The sequence below is a fragment of the Chrysemys picta genome, chromosome 13 (assembly GCF_011386835.1).
Source record: "Chrysemys picta bellii isolate R12L10 chromosome 13, ASM1138683v2, whole genome shotgun sequence".
Lineage (NCBI taxonomy): Eukaryota > Metazoa > Chordata > Testudines > Emydidae > Chrysemys > Chrysemys picta.
Genome location: NC_088803.1, coordinates 55194808 through 55206923, shown reverse-complemented (window position 1 = coordinate 55206923; position 12116 = coordinate 55194808). Strand labels below are relative to the sequence as shown.

General features: G+C 48.1%; 1 protein-coding gene across 11 annotated transcripts in view; it reads left to right on the top strand.

The window, feature by feature from the left end:
- The window catches only part of CDH22 (cadherin 22), a 188669-nt gene that overhangs the window by 104371 nt on the left and 72182 nt on the right, over positions 1–12116 (top strand). For 8 of the 11 annotated variants that reach the window (XR_010592417.1, XM_065566413.1, XM_065566414.1 and 5 more), the window contains 2 exons: positions 2578–2714; positions 7250–7423. Coding sequence is in view for 10 of the 11 variants with exons in the window: in XM_065566413.1 (XP_065422485.1) it covers positions 2578–2714; positions 7250–7423 (311 nt within the window). In the remaining variant the exon portion in view is untranslated. The remainder of the gene's footprint in view (positions 1–2577; positions 2715–7249; positions 7424–12116) is intronic. The other 3 variants (XM_065566412.1, XM_065566410.1, XM_065566409.1) reach the window with 1 other exon arrangement.

The window sequence follows — 12116 nt, the reverse complement described above, 5'->3', positions numbered from 1 at the left end:
CCGCAGCCTCTTCCTTCCCCAGCCCCTTCGGCCGCCTACTGGAAAAGGGAGGAATTTGGGAAGAGGCTGGATCCCAATCGTATCCCATCTCATTGCTCCCCTAGCTTGTGCTCTGTGAAAGTCCCCGTAAAAGATTCACAGGGACAACTGAGCACTCAGGGTGTTGGGAGGTGAAACACAGGGGTCGATCCACCTTCCTACAGAACCAGAGCAAGATTGATTGGGGCGGTATCAGGGGATGGGACTCTCAGAAACAGGACAAGACGGAAATAAAAGGGAAAGTTAGACTGAACAGTAAAAACCCTTCCTAACAGCCAGCGGCCTGTGAAATGGTGGGATAGACACCTGCAGGAAACCAGGGGAGTTTTCATTTGAGTTATTTAAAACTGGACAGCACAAAATAGGAAAATATCAGGAATGTCAAGAGCCAATCTGCTGTTTGTCTGTTTAGGTGTTTGCATTAGCACCATTCACAGTGGTTGTGGTCCTTGCTTGTAGACCTCAGGGATGCATGATCTGGGATCAAATTGGACCTTGCCACCTTTAATTTTTATGACTGCACTTATATTTACACTATTGCTGTCCTTGGCTCCCATCCCCACACAGCTCTGCTACTGTACCATGCTCCTGACCTGCAGTAACCCTGACTTAGATGAGTGCAGGCAAAGAGAGGTTCCCGAGCGGTGAGAGCTGCTAACCGGGGGATCCATTCCTGTGCAGTTGTGCTGGTCTGGGAGTTACTCATGGCTCCTTTATTTCTTTGAATCTGAATAGAAGCCATTAGCGACTATCTTTGCGAACTCGTGGAGGAGGGGAGAGGTACCAGAGGATTGGAAAACGGCAATTATAGTACCTAGCTATAAAAAAGGGAATAAGGACAACCCAGGGGATTATAGACCAGAAAGCTTAACTTCAGTACCCAGAAAGATAATGGAGCAAATAATCAATCAGTTTGAAAGCACCTAGAAGAAAATCGGGTGATAAGTAACAGTCAACATGGATTTGTCAAGAACAAATCATGTCAAACCAACCTAATATCCTTCTCTGACATGGTAACAAGCCTTGTGGATGGGGCGGTGTGTGGGGGTGGGCAGCAGTAGATGTGATATATCTCGACTTTAGTAAGGCTTTTGTTACAGACTCACGACCTCAGAAACAAACTAGGGAAATACAGCCTAGATGGAGCTACTGTAAGGTGGGTGCACAACTAGTTGGAAAAGCATACTCAGAGGGTAGTTATCAATGGTTCACAGTCAAACTGGAAGAGCATATCGAGTGGTGTCCAACAGGGATCTGTCCTGGGTCCGGTTCTATTCAGTATCTTTATCAGTGATTTGAGTAATGGCATAGAGAGTACACTTACAAAGTCTGTGGGCGACACCAAGCTGGGAGAGGTCGTGAATGCTTTGGAGGACAGGATTAGAATTCAAAATGATCTTGACAACCTGGAGAAATGGTCTGAAATAAATAGGGTGAAATTCAATAAGGACAAAAGCAAAGTACTCCACTTGGGAAGGAACAATCAATTGAACAAATACAGAATGGGAAAGTACTGCCTAGGAAGGAGTACTGCAAAAAAGGATCTCGGTGTTATAGTGGATCACAAACTAAATATGAGTCAACAATGTAATACTGTTGCAAAAAAAAAAGTGAACCTCATTCTGAGCTGGATTAGCAGGAGAGTTGTAAGCAAGACACGAGAAGTAATTCTTCCACTCTACTCCGTGCTGATTAGGCCTCAACTGGAGTATTGTGTCCAGTTCTGGGCAACACATTTCTCCAATTTGTCCACATCTTTCCTGAAAGTCCAGAGAAGAGCAACAGAAATGATTAAAGGTCTAGAAAACATGACCTATGAGGGAAGATTGAAAAACTTGGGTTTGTTTAGTCTGGAGAAAAGAAGACTGAGGGAGGGGGGATATGATAACCGTCTTCAAGTACCTCAAAGATTGTTATAAAGAGGAGGGTGATAAATTGTTCTCCTTATCCACTGAGGACAGGACAAGAAGCAATGGGTTTAAATTGCGGCAAGGGAGGTTTAGGTTGGACATTAGGAAAAACTTCCTAACTGTCAGGGTGGTTACGCGCTGGAACAAATTGCCCAGGGAGGTTGTGGAATCTCTGTCACTGGAGGTGTTTAAGAGCAGGTTAGACAACCCCCTGTCAGGGATGGTCTAGATAATATTTCGTCCTGTCTCCATAGCCAGGGGACTGGACTAGGTGACCTATTGAGGTCCTTCCCAGTCCTACATTTCTACGACTCTATGAATGTGCTGAGCTGATGCATTACAATCAGAACAGACGTTTCCCCTTGTCCATGGTCCCTGCTTCTCCAAAGGAAGGAGTTTGCACTCTTGGTACAAGCTTCCCCAGTATACCCTCACTTTAACTCTAGGGCCTCCAGTCAGGTAGTGATGGGGCCACCTATGTCCCTGGAGATAGGGGCCAGACAGAGAACAGGTTAGTGTCCCAGTGGAAGTGATTGTCACAGGGCCCAACCCAACCTGGCTGGGAGTCAGTACAGGTCTTGCTAGCCCCTCCCCAATCACTCATGGCTCTCTCCTGCTTTGTGCTCAGATACGCCATCGATCGCGACACCGACCTGGAGAGGATCTTTGACATTGATGCAAACACAGGCGCCATTGTGACAGGCAAAGTCCTGGATCGGGAGACAGCAGGGTGGCACAACATCACAGTCCTGGCAATGGAAGCAGGTGAGGAGGAGGGTTCTGGAGAGGGGTGGGTCTCACTCACTGGCGCATGGCTTCAAGGAAGCAGGCATTAAATAGAGGTGATGTAAGAGAAGATGCAGGAAGGGGAATCTAACATCTCCCCAGGCAATCTAAAAATACTCCTCCTGTCTCATGTGTTGAGAAGGGGAATGTGGTCGGATGGTACCTTTGATGAACACTAATCAAAACCCATGTTATCTACCCAGCAGCTCCACCAGCCATCCCTACGCTGCACATTTGCTGCTTTCACACCTGATGAGACACCTCTGGGGCTCCCAAGAGCCCATGTTTATATAACGTTTCCTCCTCAGTTCAGATGCCATCCTGTTTCTGGATTCACTGCCTGAGTCTTGGGGACGTGGCCGCCTCTGCCTCTCTCCTCAGACACGTGCAGCACTCACAGCCACCCACGGGGAAGTAAATTACATTGTGAGGACTCCGCAGTAACATTAAAATTCAATCCGGCCCCTGCACCTGCACCGCTAGGTATTTTGTGATCGATGCCTCCTACCCATGTCCCTCCCATTCATACACATATGCTTTGCACAGGCGCCGGGCCAACAGCAGAAGCAGCTTGTCCTGTGTTACATCAAACAGTGATTTTATAAAAACAAATAGATTTGGGGGCATTGTGTCTAGAAAGGGCCATGACAGTGACAGACAGATTGACAGATGAAATGCGACAGATGGACAGAAAGGCCCATCACTTGCACTCTTCGTCCTTTTCTCCAGACAGTTGTGCCGGCTGTCTCAGCTCTCTGTGCTGGAGCCGGTACCTGCTCTCAGCTGTGGTGATGCAGCAGCCATGCTGTCTGTGCTTCATCAAGGTTATTGCTCTGCATGACACCACTGGGTGAGAGCTTCGGTGACTCCAAAGACTTCATTAAACACAGGAGTAAGCAGCCAGGAGGCTGAGGCAGCTTCCATGAGCTCAGAGAATCGCCCACCCAGGGCAGGGCTGGCTGGGCTCACAGGGAGAACACTTGCCTCCAGATCCAGAGCAGCAGAAGAGCTTCACTAAGTGCAGAACTCAGCTCCGTGACTGTTGTTCCCTCCATCGTTTCTGCGCACACAGACCGCTGTACCCCTACTCACACGTAGAAAGAAACCCATTAACTGATCAGGCTCTCTCTCCTGTGGGCTGGGAAGGAAGCAAGAGAAATTCTCAGGGTAATTTCTGTTTTGTAAATACTTGGGAAGTGCCAGATACTGTGGGTAGGTGGATGGGTGGATGATGGACAAACTTCAAGGACTTGGAAGTTTGAAGACACCGCTAGATTTGCTTTTATCTTTTTCAAGGGGCCTGTGGGGGGTTGTTACTGATGGTTTTTCTCCTGTTTCTGCCCATGTTTCCTGCACTCTGCTAATTCCCTTTCTACTGTTTGCCTGGTTCTGCCCTTCCCATACTATGCACTTTCCCAGAAGGATGAAAACGATGTTATAAAAACTGCTCTTCTAAACTTCAAAAAGACAATGAGAAAACAAAAGCCCAAGCAGTCACGTTAGCTTCTGCTGCTGATGAATCTTCGAGCTCCCTCACTGGGGCTGGGAGGGCTGCAGACAAAGTAGGGAAGAGCCAATAGCTGACAGAGTGGATTTCTGAACGTGCCCCTTGACGTTCCTCTCCGGCGTCTCCCCAAGAGGACCAGCACGTGTGTTCTGCTAAGTGAAAGGCGGTTTTGTTGGTGAAGTAAATATATTCAGCACTATGGCAGGTAGAAAGGGAGCACCTGCCTTATGTGTGAATACAAATGAACTGGCGAGAGCCAGACTCAGGGCGGGGACTGAAAGATTGAGAGGAAGAAGGGAAAGAAAGAGAGACACCTAAAGGGCAGAGGTTTGCAGAACCAAGTAGCTGTGAGATAGGGAGCTACTGGATTCCCTAAAGGCTTTGTGGAAAAGGGAGCTTGTGCCTGAGAACTCCGTCTGCCTGGGAATTCGGAGCTGATAGCCAGATGGTAGCAGTGACCTGGGGGGCTAACAGGAAGGGCCTGTGGCAGGAGATGGAGCCTGCCTGTTCGCCATACTCTATTGTCCTCTCTTTCAATAAGCTACTTCTGGAACGTTGACATACAATCCTCATGGGATGGCCTTTCCTTTCCGTAGGGCAGTGATGCCCTTCCAGTCTTCATTTGCAGTTGCTGAGGAACCCTCCCTCATCCAGCTGGGGAGAGCGAGGAGGAAATGCATTAGCAGACGTGCAGGTTTCATGTTGGTTTATCTGAGAGGATGTTTCGGATATCTGCACTTCCGCCCAAACACAGCGACGTGGAACAAATGGCCGGCACGTTGCTGCGCAGCCAAAGCCCTGACTCAGGCCGAATAATTTCCCAGCCAAAGTTCTGTTCATCTTTTTTACTTCAGTTAAAGACAGAAAAGAACAAACTCTTGGTCCTGCCTTGCAGAGGCTTTGAACAAACTCTTCATGGGGAATGAAAAGAAAATAAATAATAGCAAAAAAAGCTTTGATAAACCACAGGTGTTCTGCCGCTGGGTAGGAAGCTGGCAAGATTATCCTCAGTGCCCTGCCACTCTCTGTAATGCATGTTCAGGCCCTTGTCTCATTATGTGGAAGCTAAGCAGGTTGTTCCCTGTAAAGACAATGGATCTGACCCTTTTGACTCCAGTGAGAGGGCTTGGGTTCCCTCCACGTTCCACACAAGCATCGAGAACAATAGAGGCTTCAAGAAGAAGCAGAACAGTGGGGAATACAGAGAACACGAACACAATCTTCAAACCCTTCCGCTCACGTGTGTAATGTCTCAGAATGGTAACATCTCCAGGCCAGACGCAGACCCGGTCATGTTCCACTTTCCACCATCACAGTTAGCACCAGGCTCCAGTCCAATCCACTGGGTGCCTTTGAAATGAGAGAGAGGTCTGAGCTAAGGATTTTTCCTCTGTGCACTCAATGTGTGCAGGTAGGGGCACCTGCCTAGGTCTGACTCTGAGCAGGGGAGTTTGCCAAGGTCTTGCTTAGGGAATATCTTTAGGGACGTCTTTGTGGGTTGTTTTTTGTCAAGGAAGATGTGCACACGCTCGCCAAGCCGCATGGTGACACATTGATGGGTCTGACGCAGGGCCAGGACTTCACTTAGCACTAATCCTGTCCTTGCCCTGCCTTCCTGGCTCCGGGGCTGAGATGCCTGGGCCCAGAGGGACTCAGTGAGCATCCTCGAGCATGTGTCGCTTCTGTTGTTTCCAACCTCACCTCTGCTTCAGCCATTGCAATGAGAGGGGTCCAGAGCCACAAAGACTGGACCCAGATTGGAGCAGCCCTATGGTCCCGGGACATCTGAACCTAGGGTTTTGGCTCAGTCCTGTCTCTAGTTACAGTGAGGTTTTATTTCCACTGGCTGTTGTGAGCTGTATGTTCCTGGGAAAGCTGCACCACTGTGGCCTTGTGGTGAGCACTGGCTGGGCCCAGGCTGGTCTTTCCAGCCCTGCACCGTTGTGTGTCTAGACACCTTTAATGCATTCAGCTGGTACAGATTGTTACCAAAGCAGGGGCACGCGCCTCCTGAGGGCATGGAAATGAAGTTGTGTTAGCGGTGGCCAGTGGAGAGGATGCTGGTGCTGCAGAACAACTCAGCTTTTACAGCAAACATGAGGTGACAAGAATCAGAAGGAAAATATTTATACACAGCAGCTAGGATTTCAGAACAAGTCAGTAAATGCTGCAGTTCCCCTCCAGCAGGGAGGCCTGTCAGACTGGATTACTTCAAAAGCTGGGGAGATTCTTTAGTATTCTGACTTCTCCCCGTCAGTAAGTTCTGACTCATCCATTTTAACTGTCCAGACGTTCCTGCCAGTGACATTACCCTTAACGGTTTGTAATCATGAAATATTAATGGCCAATATTGAATTTAAAGTACAATTTATGTCTGAATTCTCTGGTGGAAAGGGCAGTTGTAAAGGTAAGGCCTTCAAAGTGACAGAAGGAATTTCAGCATGCGGCCTTATAACAGATGTCAGACTGAACCCAGAGCAGCACTGGGGCTTGGCGCTGAGGGGAAGGGGCCGGGGCCGCCCGGCGCTGGGGCTTGGCGCTGAGGGGAAGGGGCCGGGGCCGCGGCCGCCCGGTGCTGGTGCTTGGCGCTGAGGGGAGGGGGCCGGGGCCGCCCGGTGCTGGGGCTTGGCGCTGAGGGGAGAGGACCATGAGGAAGTGAGGATCTATACAAACAGGTAGCAGAGTATTTCCCCATTTTTCATAGGCAAGTACTTTGTACTAAACACATCACAAGACTTCCAAAGAGAGGAGACAAATCCACACAGCTCCTCCTTCTGCCTTGGATCAGGTCCATAGGTCCCCATGCTAGTCACTCAGCCCAGGGAACCAAGGGACTCCCCATCCCCCTTCCACTCAGGAGCTGGGGTAGTGGTGGTTTTTCCAACCCCCTGGGCTCTCCATGTCTGTTTACAGTCTGACCTAACTATTTCCCTCCTCAGTTTTCCAGCACCAACCCCCCCGCCCCCAGCTCCCTAACCCTGACCCAATGTCTGGCTTGTCTGTTTAGATTGCGAGGAACTTGAAGCAGGAACTCTCCACGGATTGATATGGGGCCCTGATCCCGACTGGAACTTTGAGCGCTACTGCGCTATAAATGAACCACCAGACATGTTCACCTGTGGGATTCCCGGAGCACTCTGTGTGGCTGGGGCCACACCTCGGTTACCATTCTTCACAAACGGTACATTCAAATCAGGGAATAGAAGGAAAATCAGGGATGGGCCGAAGGCCACACCCATACTCTCCAAGTGTGGCTGTGAATATGGGCTATTTGAGGTGAAGAAAATAGGGTCAGATTCTCTCTTCCAGAAACAAGCAAAAAGCCCCTGTTCCAGGGTGGCCTGTCTGTGCCAATTGGCAACGGGCAGAATATTTGGGCCCTGGTAACTGTGCAGCCAACCAGCAAACCTGGGGATTGTTCAGCAAATCTGGCCGAGTGTTTGCTGAGATAAATCTTCATTTCACACACAAGCTGTTTACCTTCCTTAGGCTAATATTTGTGATTCTCTTCCTGCTTTCCTCTCTGCTCATGTAAAATGAGGAGGACTTGACTGCTGTGTCCACTGCTGGTAATTGAGATGATAAATCTTCCTGCTGGAGACCGGCTTTAATCAGAGCATTGTGTTTGGATGCAATTTAATTACTCTCATGCCGCTGAGCTAGGGCAGGACTCAGGGGAGCTAAGAGCCATTTATACATTACTTGGTCTTACATGCTGCTTCCACTCACTCAGGAGCCACGTTTTCAGCTCCGGACTCTGATTTTAGGTGCCCATATTTAATACACATGCATTTGCTTGTACCTGCAAATGTGAATGTGCAAGCAGCCATTTGCCTGCAGAGTCAGGCAGTTGCACTCATGTCTGCACTTGTGAAAAATGGGTACACACTCACCTTGTTCTAGCACCCCTTTTGTGCACACACTGGCAGGCCAAATATTCAACCCTAAAATTCTACTGTATGTCATTTTGATCTTCCCAATCCACTGAGAAGATGGGTGGAATAAGAGTTGCTCCCTCGTGTATCTGGCTTCTGCGGTGACACAATAATCCTGGGTTTATTTCAAAATCAGTTGCTATGGAAATGATAGTGATGTCACCATTTCAGCATTGTTGCAGAAAAGACATATTCGATCATCCAGTCTACTCAGCATGATGATAGGCCCAGTGTTTCCTGAGATTCAGGGCTGACAGAATGGGCTGCAGAATCTGTGTCTTCAGAGATGAGCTTCCTTTAAAAGAACAAGGACAAACGGTTGCAGAGAAACGTTCAGAGCGTGGCCTGACTGTCACAGAAGTTATCACAGATCTAGCTGAGCTTCCCCCATTGGATACTCACTAGACTGCTCGGAGGGATCCAACAGCTAAATCCCACAAGCTCCCATCTGGCTGGGGCAGGGCAGAGTTTAGACACTGTTCCAGACTCTGGGCTTCTCAGCACATCTCCAGGTACTGACACCCCTCTTGGCAGTCGGGACCCTGCACCCTGAAACTAATGCTGTCTGCCCCAAGCCTCCCCAACAGCTCTTGCACGTTCCCCAGAATTCCACCAAAGGTGTGAATCTTCTGGTGCACAGATTTCCTCGTCTGGGGCACGCGATAGTGACATGTACAGACTTTGCAAAGGATTCTAAAACACCATTCATCATCTGGATGATGGCAAATCCCACAGGGACGTAGCCTCCTTGCAGACCGAGTGCTGCCTGCATGAAGCTCTAGCTTGATCCTTAAGGTGGCCTGGCTGTACACTGAGTCCATGTCCATCACTGGCAGTCCTCTCACGCCACTGAAACTTTTTGGCAACCAAGTGACCATCGGTCATGTAGTGGCATTCCCTGGGAAACACATTTCAGAATTTGTTGGTCTTCCGTCAGTTGAAGACCGCTATCATGTCCCACCCCCCACCCTAATCTTCTCTTTTCTAAACTAAACATCCCCAGTTCCTTCGGCCTTTGTTCCTATGGCTGCATTCCAGCCCTCTGAGCATCTTTGTCGCTCACCTCTGGATCCTTTCCAGTTTGTCTACATCCTTTGAATACAGCGGTGACCAAAATTGGATACAGTACTCCAGCGGAGGCTTAACCAGCGCTGAGCAGAGCAGTTCCTCAAATCATCATAGCACTGCGAATATTAAATAATTCAGTTCATTGGCGGGTTGAATCCGAAGCCTAATGGTGGCAGTTTTGGTGTAAAAAATATTGTTAGTGGGGATAATTTTAATTAGAAAAGTTTAACTAGCATGTTTATCCACCGCTGCTGGATGTGGTGGGGACCTGTGGGGCAGCCAGTTGCTGTCCAGGATTTCTGGGCTGTGGAACTAAGAGTTCAAGCCCACATCAACAAAAACCTCATATCACTTTCTATCCTGCCAGCAGGTAAGAAAAGAGGAGATGCATCTTCTCATCACTGCCAAAAGCCTCAGTTACCAAAACTTCCAGCTTCCGTCAACAACAGCCTGCAGAGTTTCTCACCATCAGTACAAGAATCTGCTGCACATAGAGAACCAGGGACAGCATGGAATAATTAGAATTTAGTATCTAAATAAATAACACCAGGAAAACTGCCCTGATTGGGTTATTTTCATAATTTAAAAAAATCTTTATTTTGGAATTTACTTGAAGCTGAGAAGAAATGTCAAAACGTGCCTCAGAATTCAGCACCGTTGTGCTGGAGGAATTGGGACCAGGCCTTAGAACTGGGTTCCATGTGCCTCAGTCAGTGTGACACAGTCCCTGTCTAATGTATGTTCCATCCAGGACTTTTCCATTGCATGAGCATCGGACCTCAATGGGGCCATGGAAGACAGGAGCCCATGTTAAAAGTGCACAGAGCAAAGTAATATCCTGCCTATCCTGGGTCTCCAGCGATTTCTCTGGGGCAGGGAAGGAATTGGAGATTAGCTTTTCCTTTCAGTGCACTTCTGCTGAAGGCGAATATTGTTGCAGAGCATTTCTGCTGGAATTGTAATGGACTCAAGTGGATCTGCAAATACTTCTGCCCAGGTTGGCAAAGGCAACTGCCAATCCCAAGTCCACAGCTCCTTCACTGCACGGCTGTGTTTCCATCATCTCGCTCTTGCTCTGTGTGTTTTTCCCGTCTCCTTCCTCAGTCTTTTCAGATTAATGGCATTCAGACTCCTGGAGGAAATGCAGAAAAACGGCATGTTTAATTTTAATTTAGGAAACCGTTTAGGTAGCAGCCTAGTTTCCTTGCTGCTGTCAGTCAGGTTTTCTCAAGGCTGACATCAATTAGTTTAAAAATATTGAATGTAATTTTGCCTGACACAACATATTGCAGCCACTGCAAAATATAATTTATTTTAGAAGAAGAAATAATTAAACTAATTTGCATGTCAGTCAGCTGAGCTGGAATACAGAGTAGAGTTGCAGCAGTGAAAGATGATGCTCTCTTTAAACTGATCACGCTCTTCCTTGGCATGTTCTGCCCCTCAGTCCTGGCCACTGATGACCAGCGCTATTTTTGTTTTCTGTCAGGCTCTGTTTGATGATGTCATACTTCTCTGCCTTCTCTTGCTCAGATTGACGGTCTGGCTAATATCATGAAACTGTGGTTCTTTCTGCCCATGGGTCTGTGTGTGCATGCAGCTGTATACACATTAGCACATGGCTATGCCTTCGTGGGCATGTCTGCACATGTCTGTGTGTGTGTGTGTCATTCCGCACGTATAGACACACTACGTGGGGGTAAGGGGTGCTACAGAGCTCTTTGGAGCACTGGCGTGTGAGGTTTGGAGTACTTAGGAGGAGTGAATCTTGCAGTTCATTACACGTGCACTGCTATAACATCTTGATCCCAGCCACCCTAGACCATTGTTGATTCTACTTATACCCCATAAGTTACAGAAAACATATCAGGAGAGTTTTTAAAAAAATCTGTTGAAGCTGCTTTTTATATTTCCCCCCCTGTAAAACCAGGTGCCTCAGAGGGAGAGGAGAGTTTTGTAAAGAATACATTTTAGTAACCGCTTAAACAGCTTTTAAAAAAATACATTACAATGTTCTATTCAAAGGCCCAGCAGGTAGTGATGCAGCAGGGCCAAAAAGAAAAGAAATACCACGTGTCCTATGGAAGGGTCTCCAAAGATGATGCTCCCATTTCTAGCCCCAGTGTTTCTTGAGGTATCAGACCCAGGGCTAGGGTGACCAGATGTCCCGATTTTATAGGGACAGTCCCGATATTTGGGGCTTTCTCTTATGTAGGCACCTATTACCCCCCACCCCTGTCCCGGTTTTTCACACTTGCTGTCTGGTCACCCTACCCAGGGCCTCAAGCTTCAGTGATTTAGGGTGATTTTGGGGAGGGAGGAGGAGACCTTTGTGTGGCCGGCGATTTTTTTTTTTAATGGCATGTCTTTGAAGCTGCTCAGAGGCATGGAAGGTTATTGATAGCTCTGGGGGAGACAAGTCCGCAGGCAGAGGGCAGGTGAGGCCGACACAGGTGCTCAGTAAATGTATCTTAGCACATGGATATCTCCACCACCCATGCACAGTATATTTCCTCAGACTCCTTGTCTTTGCGGCTGTGATGATAGGAGGAGTTTGTGCTGTTCTCTCTGACTCTAAATATCAGCATACGCTGATTGCAACCTCAGCTAAAGGGCTGCAAGCTCTTTCCATAAGGATGGCAGTGTAGGAAACATGCTGTCTTCTGACTGGTTTGGAAAGATTTAAATATCCTGGGTTAAGATCTGGCTCCTTGGGGTGCACATCTGTCTTCTTCTTAAACGTGTCTGTGCAGTGCCAAGCACATGGTGTCTCTAGCACTGTAGAAATACATAAGAATGATTAAGAATAGTCATGATAATGAATGCTCTGTTGCCCACTAATTGTGTGTGCTCTGAATGGGTGATGGGAGT